The following is a 15,180-nucleotide window of genomic DNA, read 5'->3' on the forward strand; positions in this document are numbered from 1 at the left end:
GTTTTTTGCTGAGAATCAGCCCTATCTATGCATTGTGACAATTTCCAATCCTATTAAATTTAATTTAAAAATGTTCTATCTTTTTGAATCACATGCTGGTTAAGCTTGGTTTATTTAGAGATGCTACATAACTGTAATATACAGGGGTTTATGATGACTGATTACATTTATTTGTGAGTCTATAAGATAACTGAGCAACAACTTCCTGTAAAGGTGCGTACACACGGTACGATTAAAATGGACGATATGAATGATATCGATCATATCGTCATCGTTCATATCGTGCATTTTTTGGTGCCCAACGACCTGAGATGCGCGGGCACGTATGGATGATATCGTCCATCACCCCTGCATGCAGACCAACCTGGTCGATATCGAGCAGGATACTATAGGGACCCGCGATCATTGATTGCGGGTCATTATAGTTGATGGTGAGTTGGTGGCGTGCTGGATGATCGATATCGATCATCCAACACACCCGTGAGATCGTACAACAATATCGTTATCGATCGTCCCGTGCGTACGCACCATAAGCGTATAAGATCTTGAACAAATCAAATCTTCCAGGTGGCAGAAGCTAATTAAATAGTGTGAAATATAATTTGGGGGTTTTCAATCATTTTGCAGTGGCCGAGCCAAATGACGTCTAAGCCTGGTCAGCAGGGCTGCTAAGAGGAGGAATGTGTGTGTTTGTATAGGAGGGGGTTTAAAAGTACCCGGGCCTGTCAGGAAGGTTTTGAGGCATGATTAATCTCTTAGTGACTCTATCAGTCATATATATACAGTTTGTGGCTTGTTCCAGACAGTATTCTATTGTGAATCAGTAGACTCAGAACCGGGCAGTTTACACTATCTCCTGTCTGCGGGTTCGGGTTCTGGAACCAGCACAGGGAGGCAAATCACCTATTACATACTGTAACCCTCTATGTGTGGCACAAATCTAACACTGCCCATTCATCAGCAAACACCATCCCAACAATGAAATATGGGGATGGCAACATCATGAAGTATGGGGATGCTTTTCCACAGTGGGGACTGCGCATCTTGTTAAAATCGAAGGACGGATGATGTAAAAATACAAGGAGATACTGCAAGACAACCTGCTGCAGTCTGCTATCAAACTTAGTCATCCCTAGCACAAAGTGCGGTTGAACAACAAAAAGTCCAGGAGGGAAATTTACTAAAGTGATAGTTTTTAGACGTGGAGATTCTATTTAACAGTTAACTAGCACCTTCTAGACGATAATAGCTAGAACATGATTGGTTGCACAATTCTAAAAACTCACTTTAGTAAATTTACTCCCAGATCTTAATCCAATTAGCCCTATGTAAAAATTGCAGTCATACGCATCATCCAGCCAACCTGTGCATTTAACCCAACAGACTTGAAGCTGTGATTGCAGGAAATGGTTATTCTGACGCATATTAGTCTGCAGGGACTGGACATTTATTGCAGCCACATTTTTCAGTTTTTATTAAAAAATATAAAAAATCTGCAGCCAAATATGAGTTATAAAATGTAATTTAAGAGTCTACTGGTTCACAATAAAAATACTGTCTGTGATCAGGGGCGTAACCTGATAGTTGAAGGCCCCAAGTTTGTTGGGGCCACTATGTGCCACCCAATGGTGAAAAATGTATAGCTTGTAAAGAATGCGGGCCCCCCTAAGCTCTGGGCCCCATAGCAGCTGCACCCCTTGCCCCAGTGGTAGTTACACCCATGTCTGTGATGATCGGTGTGTCATTTGTAAAACAGACTAATCTTGATTTATTTATTTTTTTAGGGCTTTGAATACTTTTGCAAGTCACTGTATTTCCATTGATTATGAACCTTGTACATTTATTTGATGTTAAATAAGTCACGTTACAAAATGAATGACGATCACCATACCTGATGTCATACTAGCTAATGTAACATGTATTTAATTTGTACATTTCACACTGTGGTGGCGCCCATTTGTGGTATGAACTAATAGTCATAAGAGTGCAGCCTATGAATTCACTAGGAGACCATATTCCAGGAATATTAGACATTGCTGCAGCGATGACGCTGGTTTTCAGAAAATGGACAGAATGCATACTGACGGGGACGGAATAAGAGAGGAGGGGTCCCGTGTACAGCCCCCTCCTCTACCCACAGCGCAGTTGAGAGTCTACTGGGCATGTACGGTTCTCCTGGAACATGGCACCATCACCCTGCTCCCGGTTATTTCTGGCAGCCGCGCCATTTTTCCGGTGATTTGTGCAGCAGCACTGCGGGACTCCGGAGAGGTGAGTATACTAAATGGGTGCAGCACCCATTATAGATATGCCACTGTATCATAGTTGCTGACCCTTTGGCTGCCTCAGGTCACTGCGGGGGAGAGGCTCGGCAGAGGTGGGTGGGTCTAGGGACGGCAATGGGCAGGGCTTGGCAGATTTGGGTGGGTCCGGGGCATGATGACGCAATCACATCATTGTAGCTCCCCCCCACCCCGCATAGCGGAGTGAGCCATGGTGCCACGATGACGCGATTCAACACAAATTGAATCACTGGGGAAGAGTGCGGGCACGCCAGGTGGCCCCAGTCCCCAGGAGACTTGTTCACCTTTCTGATTTTCGCGAGCCTCCAGCCATTCCGGGAGGGTAGGCAAGTAGACACTGCATACTGGTTCAACCCACAACCTGGGTGTATGTGTATATTTGACAGTCCCCTTTAATTGGAATATATTTGTACAATGTTTATGTGCGTTTATAAATATTTTTTTAATATCGCGGCTCTTATTGTTTGTCACTTATACAAAGCTGTGACCATCTCTGTATACTTACCTTATTGATAATGTAAATGTAATGGTGCAAACAGTGAGATGTTTTGATTTTGTCTTTTAAGTGTTATGCGGTGGGACCTATAATGCAACATCCACTTTGGCAACTACAACATCACCAAATTTCCCTAATCTCTACCCATCATTTACAACATGCATCTGGGTTATTGATGCTCCGGAAAATGAGAACGTTAAGTTGGACATCCAGCGCTTTCACCTTCAGGCTGGCGTAGACTGCTCCGAGAATTACCTAGAGCTGAAAGACTCGCCTGTGGTAAGGTCATGTTACATGTGCAGTAAACCTTATCAGAGCAATAAATAATGCTAATAGAAAACTATAAAGACCAAGCTAAGCTGCGGTTTGGATGTGACTCTATAATATGACTTGGTTAGAGAACTGTCCATTAATAGGGTTCTTTAGATTGAGTGAAGATTCTTAATTATGAAGTTTAGTTATTTGTCTTTGCAGGATATGTAAAAACACAGAGAGCCCGCACCTTAGCCATTACCTCCATGCGCAACAATTGGAGGGTTCCCTTTGCTTTTACCGAGATGCACAAACAGTATGGCAATAATATGGCACAGACTGCGGCAGGAGCACATCTTTTTACAACATGACGGGTGGCCTTTTGTGGTCTTGGGTGAATTGGGGCATTGCCATATCAGGGGTAATTTAACAGCCACTGTACCCCCCCCCCTCCCCCGATACCTGTTCCCTATGGCATCATCTTTCCAGTGATGTATTCGGAATGATGGCAGAAACACAGAAGAGGACTAAAGACCTGAATCAGCAAGAATCACCACTGCTAATACCCACGCAATCGGGCAATTGTTGTGTACTGCCCATGTGTAAGCATCGCAGAGTATGTGCGCAAACACTCCACTGCGATCGGAACTGCGATTGCAGAGTGATTGACAGGAAGCAATGTTTGGGGGGTGGTGACCGGGGGGTGGTTGGGGAAATGCGGGTGTACCAGTGCGTTTAAACGCCGTTGCATGGGCGTGCATAAATTAGCCACTGCAATGCCGAGCGCGGCTTGAGCTTCCACTGCGTGCAATGAAGGCTGCTGTAATTCTGCTTGAGGGACTGATGGTACCAATGGTTTTCGCTATTTTGCTAAGTATTACAGATGTGCGTAAGGGGATGTGGGCGTCCTTATGTGTGGCTGCGGCGGCTTTGCGATTACAGTCATTAGCATATTCTCGCAGTGGATCTCTGTGCGATTACGGAGGTGCGATCGCAATAGCGAACCATAATGAATCAGACCCCAAGTCTCTGGCACAGTTAGCGTCAGTGCAGTCATATTTGTCAATATGTATATTACCGGAGAGATGACACCGCCGGCGAGTACAGGATTACATTTTCCTTAGAGTTTGTGGGCCAGATACCGTATGACCATGGGCAGTATTTTGCTGCATACCACACAAAATTCAGACAGTTTTGTTTTTCACCATTAAATCTAGTGACCACTGTGTTACCATCCTTGCGCTCATTCTTCAGTTTGTTTGTTTGCTGTTGTTTGTGTTTATTGTTATACTTTGGTGCTTTGTCATTGGAAACTGAGGAGGGTTGGTGAGGGGAGGAGCTTCAGCTACCAAATAAATTAGTTAACTATTTAAGCACTCCTGCACCCTCAACTTAACCCTCCATGGTAGCAGTGTCCCCCAGATGGACCCAAAGGAATGGATTTAATGGTGTGTACCAGAAAGGTTTTTATAATAATAATTAATGCTGACATTATTACTACATTGTATTCTGTTTATTTCTCTATTAAACTTGTGCCATCTTCTTTTTTCGTTTGTCTCTAGGGTGACTCTGGGCAGGTCCATAGATTTTGTGGTACTGAAACCTTTAGGATACCAAAGTTTTACTCTCATGGACGCACAGCTGTCGTAACATTTAGGTCCCAAGAATATGTGATTGGCAATGGGCTCAGCTTTACGTACCAAACCAAAAGTAAGCTCCGTTCCATTGTGGTTCACAGACATTTTTCTAGCTATTTTACCCGTCTAAACCTCCATGGTATTTTCTAGCAAATGAAGGTTTGAATTACAATGACCATGATTCATAAAATATTACTCTTTGGCCCTGATTCACTACCGTACCCAACTGCTTATGTGATTACGCACGCAGTTCAGCTGCAATAGTATGCTAATCCATTGCCAATACATTGCGATGCCCTCGCAGCACTGCACAAGGATGCCCACTTTACTCAGCACACATACGTACTGTTTAGCAAGACAGCAAAACCATCGGTACCAGCGCAGCCTCACGCACACCTGCACAAGCCCTGACCTTACTCAGGAATTGCTAACTTTCACGCACACTATGAGACCTCAGACTGCGTAGGGCATTGCAGTGGCTAATTTATGCACGCCCCTGCTATGGCGTGCGAATGCACTTTCCCCGACCCCTCCCCCAAATGTCACTTCCTGTCAATCACTCTGCGATGGGTCTGTATAGCCTCTGTGATTGCAGTCCCCATTGCAGCGATGCGTAGGCATGCGCAGTGCGAACTAATCGGCTGATTGCGTGTGTATTCGCACTTGCGTACGGAAGTGAATCAGGCCCTATGTTGCTTGCTTCATGAAGGGATTAAATCCTTCCCTCATTGCTTACTTATCTTACCTTCATGTCTTCCAAAGTTGTGCCTTGTGTAGCCAGCCCAAACCAAGCTAGTATTGTTTCAATGGACTGTAGATTTCTCCTTACAGTGCCATTTTGTATGGTCTTTGGTACTCACTGATTGTGGTCTAGGTCTCATTACACAGATGCAAATCACTGATTCCACAGTGGTGGCAAGAGCTCTGCAGAGATTGGGTGGTCTCTATAAGCCAGCCAATGCCATTAGAATCAGTAAAACTGTACTGGCTTGGATAAAGATACCTTCTGGCTAAGTAGCTGAGCAAGGATTGGAAACCCTATAACAAAATTTGCAGTATAGCTGTTGTGGTGTCCTCCCTAATGGACCACCTCTACTAATGAGGCATTTAAACAGGTAAAATTGTTGGTCATGTTGACTGTGAATTGTTCCTTACACCTCTTGCAAGCACATTTGAACAGTACAATCTTTAACTTCTGTTTCATGTCATTTTTTGATAATTATTTGTATCATCATCCCCTTAATGTACAGCACTATGTTCTTTTTGGTGCTTTTTATATACAGGATGATGATAATAATAACATTAATAACACCACATTCCATATGTTGGCACTGACAAAGTTCCCTTTCTTCGACAGCATTTCCTCTACCCTCAACACCCTCCTCTTCACTGGGGTCCATTCCTCATGTACCTACATTTTTTACATAACTTTTTCCGTGACGTAATTTGTGATAGTTTTGTAATGTTTTTTTATGCAATGTGGTATTAAATGCAGTAAATAGCTCATTAAAATAATTGACATGTTTCCATAAAACATATAACATGATCCCAATAAGATCTCAAGGCCCCAACACAATTATCACTAAGTCAGACAATGTGGACTTATAGGTCTCCTTTTCCCCCACAACAGACTGCAGCCAGGAATATAACCAGTCATTTGGTTACTTAAAAAGTCCAGGCTGGCCTGGTAATTATCCACACAATACAGAATGTACTATAATCCTTCGAGCTCCGGAGAACAACTCAATAGCACTTTTCTTCAATGCATTCCACCTAGAACCAAAGATGTCAACATGTCTGGACTTCCTAGAGGTAAGATCTTCTGTTATACAGTCTATGCATTATTACCATTCAATGTTGACAAGTTCATTGTCTATCACTACAAGTGATTCCTTCACTTAGAGGCATGCGCAGAAGAACTAAATGCTCAAATGTGTCCGACATCTGCAGTATGTGCAGCCCCTAATTGTCTTATTAACCACTGGCCTGGCATGGTCACATGGTTAGCGACCACTCCATTCTGTGCGTTACTTGGATATGGTCGCAAACAATGTGACCAGTCAGAAACGCACAGTGGGTGGCTGCCGGAAGATTATCTTTCAGCAGCCGCCAATGGCAGAGGGACTTCGCGACCCCTCTGCATCCCTGCACCCTCCCCCAGTGTCTGCTACCGATCACTGCTGACCCCTGACCAGGGGGCTGCAGAGAGAAGCCACTGGGCAAATGTAAATGAACACCCCTCAACCCCCCAGTGTATACCTGGCGGCTGCACAGAGGAGCAGCAACTGGGGAAATCAAAGTCGCGATGTTCTGCTCATCAATAGTCTGATACATCGATGACACTAAAAATTGATGTTAATGTTATGTGTTTCAAAAAAATATATATTTTTTAATAAAATCATGTTGGATAATTTTTAAAAAGATGTTCTTGACATAATTCATTCATTTAACAAAAAAACAGACAAATTCTGAGCAAGATTTTGAAAAAAAAAAATAGCCAGTTAAGTGGTTAATTACAGTCTATCAACCCATTTCCTATACTCAATACAGTCATGTCAAAGAACTACCATCAACAAGATATGATCACTGGTCAGATACTTAGGCCTGATTCAGACCCGGTCGCTATGAGCGTACGCTCGCTCAATGCATATGCAAATATTTGAAAGTGATGCGGTGGGGAGCGATCGCTCGCCAAGGCATAAGCACGCCCATCTTACCTGTACAAGCGTTCGCTTTGTGTATGCAGACTCCCCTTAGCGAATGCAGAGACACCCACTGCCCCACGTCATCTCCTGGAAGATTGTGAAACTAGAGATGAGCGGTTCGGATTCTGTGGAATCCGAACCGCTCCGAACATTGGGGATCCGAGTCCACCCGAACCCCGTTCGGGTGTTCACCGCCTGACTCGGATCCCCGTTCGGGGCCGAACGGCGGCCGCCTGATGTCGGATTCTCACTAGAGAATCCGACATCAGGTCTCCTCGTGTGTAGGGCAGAGCGCAGTGATAGCGCTCTGCCCTACACAGACAGACAGCCGCCAGCGGCAGCTGTGTGTTTGTTACAGCAGCCAATGAGAGTCACACAGACTCTCATTGGCTGCTGCACGGAGAGAGCCGGCTGGAGCTCACACATGAGCTCCGTTTTCCGGCTCCCTCCTCAGCATGTGACAGAGCGGACGGCGCGGGAGCGGGGATACAGGTAAGTTTTTATTTTTTAATTTGTGCAAGGGCCGGGGGCGCTACTGGGGGGGGGGGGTGTCTGCTACTGGGGGTGCGGGGGGGGCCATACTACTGGGGGGGGTCTGCACTACTGGGGGGGTCTGCTACTGGGGGGGGCTATACTACTGGGGGGGCCATACTACAGAGGGGCCTGCTACTGGGGGGGGGCTATACTACTGGGGGGGTCTGCTACTGGGGGGGCCATACTACTGAGGGGCCTGCTAGTGGGGGGGCCATACTACTGGGGGGGCTTACTACTACTGGGGGGGGCCTGCTACTGGGGCAGCCTACTACAGGGGGGGCCATACTACAGGGGGGCCCATACTACAGGGGGGGCTTCTACTGGGGCAGCCTACTACTGGGGGGGCCCTGCTACTGGGGCAGCCTACTACTGGGGGGGCCATACTACTGGGGGAGCCATACTACTGGGGGGGCATACTACTGGGTGGCATGCTAATGGGGGGCATACTACTGGGGGGGCCTGCTAATGGGGGGCATACTACTGGGTGGCATGCTAATGGGGGGCATACTACTGGGGGGGCCTGCTAATGGGGGGCATACTACTGGGGGGCATTCTACTGGGGGCACTGCATAGTGGACCCTACTACTAAGGGGACTGCATAGGGGGCACCACTGCTGGGGGACATTGTGTAAGGGACACCGCTACTGTGGGCATTGTGTAAAAGGGTCACTACTGTGGGCATTGTGTAAAAGGGGCACTACTGTGTGTCGTAACATAAATAAGAGACACTACTTTATGGTGTAATGTGAATCAGGCCCTATGTGCGGTGTAATGCGAATAAGATTGTGCACTGTGACTCCTAGGGCCGTAGCCCACTTTGTAAGCAAGTACTGTGACTCTGCTGGCCGTACCCCACTGGGTGGGTGCACTACTTTTCATTTCTGCCACTGCTGTGTGGCAATGTGTCATAGATGTGGTTTATACTGTGGTGTCTGTGTCGTTGTGCCGCTGCTTTGTCGCTTAGTAACCAGTCAGCTCACTGCAACCTTTGGCCAATAATGTTGAAAACAATATTATAAGCTGTGATATGGTCTAAATTGACTGGAAATTAATGTTATTGAGGTTAATAATACTCTAGGAAGAAAAAAAAGACCAATTTATGTGATTTTAGCTTTTTTTGTGAATTTTTGTAAAAAAATCCAAATCCAAATCCAAATCCAGTCACCGCAGTTTGGCAAATCCAAATCCAAAGCCGGACGACGAATTAGAACCAAATCCAAATCCGGCAAAAATTGGCCGGCGCACATCCCTCTGTGAAACATTGGTACATCGACCACTATCGGATGTGAACGCAGTGCTTGTGGTAGCTTTATTCTACCGCAAGCATAGCGAGGAAAACTGAGTATATAAATGGCTGGTGACGTATACTATGACGCTGCCTGTTAATTATGCACGCCTCTAAAATGGCGTTGAAACACTCAGGCACGCCTGCGTTCGCACCTCCACTCCCCCGTTTTTACTGGACTGCCCCTATCACCACCCACAAATGGCCTCTCCTGTCACTCACTCTGCTGGGCTGGCTTTGCTGTGCGAGCGAGGGATCTGCAAACGCACTGTGTAGTTTGCGCAAGCGCACTGCGATGCATACGCATGCGCAGATTAGCAACCATCAGCAATAGCGAGCGCACTGCGGATAGCGTCTGGGTCTGAATCAGGCCCTTAGTACATCGGAGATCGAACAGGACAGTTATAGACTAGTTCACGACTTTACAAATATACATGATTAAAATCCACTGCTTACATATTTACATAGATAGAGGGGGAGAGGACCCTGCTCGCAAGAGCTTACATTCCACAGGGATAAGTAGTGAACACATAAAGGGAAAGGAGAGTTGGGTATTGCAGGAGCGTTATAAGGAGGGATTGTAAGCTTAGATGAAGGGATGAGTTTAGAGGCCACATATGGAGACAGGGTGATAAATGGGACATGTGTATCTGATCATTGTGTGAATATGTGGTGGTCTTACTACCCACCTAATAGTGTTTATGAGGTCACATCCTCGCTGCCCTTTCTCTGTCTCTGTTGTCTGATCCCAATCTCAAGCATGGGCTCTACTGAGGTTGGGCGACAGGAAAGTATTTTCACAAATGAAGGGAGAAAGGTTTATTTAACACTATCCACAATATATTAAAGCTGAAGTGGCATAACCCGTTACACAATGGTAAAAATGAAAGTAACAATGGAAGAAAGCTCCAGTAGTGAAGCCGTGTTTTGTATTTCCAGGTGAGAAATGGCAGCGCCCCTGACTCTCCACTACTTGGCACATATTGTGGAAGGAGCCTTCCTAATCCAGTGTTTCCAAAAAATAATATTCTTCGGCTGTTTTTCAAATCTGACTTCCTGTGGACTGGAGAGGGCTATGACATTACATGGACTTCATCTCCATCTGGTGAGGAACCGCTACCGTGGTCTTTACTAAATGCATCACACATGGGAAGTGCATCATCTGTGGAACCAGGAAGCCAGGATAATGCAAAGTGCTGCATGCTTGTGATAATGAGAAGCAAGGGGAAGAGGCCTGGCTCTGTCCATTAGGGATCTGCTACACAAAATCCATGTAAAAGGGGTTCCGTATATTAGGGCGATGTTGACATTCATAATATCAACCTGATGAAAATGTCAACATTCCGGATCCCATTCAGTATCCCTATCCATAACCCTAACTAACGCCTCACTTTTTGTCCAATTTCCAGATGTTGACATTTTAACACTGACGACATCATAACTGTCAACATTTTGGTGTCAACATTATGAATGTAGACATAGTGATTGCATACTGTGTGATGTGTATGATTGATGTGTAGTGGCAGGATTCACCGTAATGTTAGTTACCACACACTGATATTGTTTATCAAAGTTGAGCAGACACTTCTGTTATTATCTTAACGTGTATCCTCAGAGTCAAATATTTGAAAACTCCAAAAAATATCTAAAATTATAAACTAATAGTAGTAAAAAAATGTTTGTTTGTTTTTTTTAAATAATGATATAAAATAAATGAAATGGAAGTGAATGTATGGGGAAAGATGATATACAGTCAAATAGAATAGTAGAGAAAAAAAATTACTTGAGTGTTTAGGCTTTTTTATGAATAAACATTGGAAAACATAACAGTGCAGGTTACCGGTGCTTTAACGTCAATAGAATACTTTCTCTGTGGGTGGGCCGGCCATCAATCCGGTGATTTTCTCACTCAGCCGAGCGTGTGTGAGCGCGGTTTTCCTTTTGTAGAGATGGCCATCAACAGGGATAAATTTAGGGGTCAGGTTGCCCCTAGACACAATATTATTGAGCGCCCCCTTCCCCTCCCATCTGGATTCTGGCAAGATGCTGGGCCCTCCAGCTACCTGCTTTTTTGGGGGCTTATCTTAGGCTAAGAGCTTCCTCTTCTAGGAGGGGGCAGCCAGGTCGGCTAGACGTGCAGGTGCGGTTCTCAGAGAATTGTCAACAACCTAATTTAGGGCCTGATTCAGACCCACTCGCGAGCGGCTGTCCGCTCGCAAGTGGGTCGATGTTATGGACTGAGCATGCGCACGACGGAGGGAGCTCCATCGTGCGCATGCGCCAGACGCGACGAGCGAAGGAAAGTCCTTCGCTCGTTGTGTCCGATCAAAGGGGGCATGCTGTCAATGTTGATTGACAGCACGCCCCCTTTGGTGGGCGTGCCGGGGGCGTGCCTCCCTGATGGGGGCGTTCCCACGGGAACGCCTCCCATCAGAAGCCGGCCCACTGACATCACTAGTGATGTCAGTGGGAGTGATTTTGGCTCTGATAGAGCCAAAATCACTCCGGAGCTTGCGGTTGAAAACCTCAACCGCAGGCTCCGGCTCGCAAATTCGATGGTCGCGATGGTCTCGACCATCGCGACCATCACAATGCACGCTCGTATAGCCTGTGGGTGGTGACCCACAGCTATACGAGCGTCAAGGAGGACGCTCCATGAAAATGGAGGCCGGCCCTCATTCAGAGCGTGCGCTCTGCTCAGAGCGTACGGCTCTGAATGAGGGCCTTAGGGTTTCCGAGTTGAACCGAGTCCGAGTTCGGAAACACTTTTGGGTACCTAGGCCCTGATTCAGAGGCCCTCGCTATTTGCGAGTGCACACTCTGAATCAGGGCTTTTTCTTTTTTTTACAACCCAGCCTCCAGGCCGCTTGCTAAGCTGTGGGTGACCACCCACAGCTTTAGCGGGCGGCCTGGCGAGTGTCGCGACCATTGGGCTTCCGAGGAGTCCCTTGTGGTAGGGTCTCAGGTCTCGCAAGCCCGAGAGGACTTCCTGCTCTAATAGAGCAGAAAGTCCACTACTGACATCACAACGCCTCCATTTGTCCAGCCACCCCCCCCCCTCCCCACCTACAAAACGGGGTGAGCTGTTCGATCAACATCGACAACCGCCCTGTCTTGCAGCGAGCCCCGGAGCGAGTGAAGTTCTCACTCGCATCGGGCTCGCACGCCACGCGTGCGCAATGGCCCACCATCGACCCGCTTGCGAGAGGGTCTGAATCAGGCCCCTAGTCCCAGTTCAGATCTCGAATTTAAAAACTGAACTCTGTTTTTACATTGCATGTAAACCGGTCAAAATTATGTAATTTTAGCTGTTTTTTACTTTTATTTTTTAAATACAGATCCAAAACCAAAACACAAAGATGAATCCAGATCCAAAACCAAAACACGAGGATCGGCACACTTCTCTACTGACAACGTGATTGTGTCATCGTGGACCCGCCCTCTCTATACAATGCCAAGATTACCGGCATTGTAAAGTGGGGACACGGCAACGATGACTCGTTTCAGAGCGAATCGCGTCTTCGGTCACCCTGAGTTAAGTGGGCGGCGGTGGGCGGACACAGTGCAGGACAGAGAAACTTGAAGGCTTTTCCGTACAGCCGGGAGCAGTACCCGAGATTCAGGAGCCTCCCGGCTGTTCTGGAAGAAGGTAATTTATAACATAGGCACTGATGCCGAGTGGAACACAAAACCAGTTGCAGAAGGATCTTGCGTGTTTTTGGACTGATCATGCACCAGAGATGAGCATAGACAATTGTGGTTGATGCGGAATCATACACAACACATTTGTATCACAACTGGCGACTGAAGGGGCATATCAGGGCTGTAACACAGAGACAAGTGCACGGGTAAATGTGCCTGTTTGCAATTGCAATTATGGCGGCTATGACCCCAGGCACACACACATCGGCGATCTGACTACAGGGATGCGTACAACACTGCATGCAGGCGAATATACACATTTGGTTCCGTCCACACAATGCAAGTGTGTCCTACTCTGCATCTGTCCCATTATGTAATTTCCATGTCTCTAACCTACTACTGTTACATTTTATGTACCTGTATCTTCTGCAGGTTGTGGGGGCACTCTGTATGGAGACCATGGTTCATTTACCAGTCCTGAGTATCCCGACAGCTACAGCAACAACACAGACTGTGAATGGACAATAGTTGCTCCTCTGGGAAGGACAGTTATAATAAACTTTGTTGCCTTCAGCATTGATGATCCAGGAGATTGCCAGAGTAACTATCTCAGCATATACAATGGAACCCTCTCTACGTCTCCATTAATTAGAAAGATCTGCGGATTGGTAAGCTTCTTCTTTATCTCACACCTGTCCCATTTGTAGCCTTTACTTGTACTGTAAGACTGACTCTATCTATATCTATATAGTCAGGTGCATAAATATTGGGACATTGACAGAATTTTCATATTTTGGCCTCTATTCACCACCACAATGGCTTTGAAATGAAACAAACAAGATGTGCTTTAACTGCAGACTTTCAGACTTAATTTGAGGGTAATTACATCCAAATCAGGTGAACGGTGTAGGAATTACAACAGTTTCTATATGTGCCTCCCACTTTTTAAGGGGCCAAAAGTAATGGGACTATCAACTCAAAAGCTATTTAATGGACAGGTGTGGGCTATTCCCTCATTATTTCATTATCAATTAAGCAGGTAAAAGGTCTGGAGTTGATTCTAGGTGTGACATTTACATTTGGAATCAGTTGCTGTCAACTCTCAATATGAGATCCAAAGAGCTGTCACTATCAGTGAAGCAAGCCATCATTAGGCTGAAAAATCAAAACAAACCCATCAGAGAGATAGCAAAAACATTAGGTGTGGCCAAATCAACTGTTTGGAACATTCTTAAAAAGAGCTCAGCAACACCAAAAGACCCGGAAGACCACGGAAAACAACTGTGGTGGATGACAGAAGAATTATTTCCCTGGTGAAGAAAAACCCCTTCACAACAGTTGGCCAAATCAAGAACACTCTCCAGGAGGTAGGTGTATATGTGTCAAAGTCAACAATCAAGAGAAGACTTCACAAGAGTGAATATAGAGGGTTCACCACAAGATGTAAAACCATTGGTGAGCCACAAAAACAGGAAGACCAGATTAGAGTTTGCCAAACAACATCTAAAAAAGCCATTGCAGTTCTGGAACAACATCCTATGAACAGATGAGACAAAGATCAACTTGTACCAGAGTGATGGGAAGAGGAGAGTATGGAGAAGGAAAGGAACTGCTCATGATCCAAAACATACCACCTCATCAGTGAAGCATGGTGGTGGTAGTGTCATGGCGTGGGCATGTATGGCTGCCAATGGAACTGGTTCCCTTGTATTTATTGATGATGTGACTGCTGACAAAAGCAGCAGACTGAATTCTGAAGTGTTTCGGGCAATAGTATATGCTCATATTCAGTCAAATGCTTCAGAACTCATTGGACGGCGCTTCACAGTGCAGATGTACAATGACCCAAAGCATACTGCAAAAGCAACCAAAGAGTTTTTTAAGGCTAAAAAGTGGAATGTTATGCAATGGCCAAGTCAATCCCCTGACCTGAATCCGATTGATTTGTAACAAAGGAAATGGGGACCGGGAGGACTTGTCGCACAGGCAAAAATAAATACATAGTGGTATAATTTATGGTATAATAATACCTATATGTACGTGTATCTGTACATATTCAAAAAAACCACTGGTCTCACCTAATTGTACTGCAAATAAAGCAGATCGAGTAAAGGAGAAGTGGAGGTGCTCGCTAGAGTCATACAGTAGTCAGATAGGAAAAAAACAGAAAAAGGAACTCTGTTGTGCGAGCACTCTTATGTTTAGATTATTAAAGACCGGACATAATGATATGTCCTAAAAATTAACCTTTATTATAAATGTCTAAAAAAAACCATCAGAATATTCAATAGATATCCAAAGACGAATATACATATACATTATACAA

At 45.5% G+C, this 15,180-nt stretch overlaps 1 protein-coding gene across 1 annotated transcript in view; it reads left to right on the forward strand.

Annotated features, from left to right (window-relative positions):
• Nucleotides 1–15,180, forward strand: part of CUBN (cubilin) — a 321,603-nt gene that overhangs the window by 296,764 nt on the left and 9,659 nt on the right. Inside the window, exons 62-66 of the mRNA XM_088478650.1 lie at nt 2,870–3,078; nt 4,614–4,761; nt 6,319–6,500; nt 10,152–10,317; nt 13,287–13,522. Of these exons, the coding sequence (XP_088334776.1) occupies nt 2,870–3,078; nt 4,614–4,761; nt 6,319–6,500; nt 10,152–10,317; nt 13,287–13,522 (941 nt within the window). The remainder of the gene's footprint in view (nt 1–2,869; nt 3,079–4,613; nt 4,762–6,318; nt 6,501–10,151; nt 10,318–13,286; nt 13,523–15,180) is intronic.

The sequence above is a fragment of the Taudactylus pleione genome, unplaced genomic scaffold (assembly GCF_031769625.1).
Source record: "Taudactylus pleione unplaced genomic scaffold, aTauple2 ptg000216l, whole genome shotgun sequence".
Taxonomy (NCBI): Eukaryota; Metazoa; Chordata; class Amphibia; order Anura; family Myobatrachidae; genus Taudactylus; species Taudactylus pleione.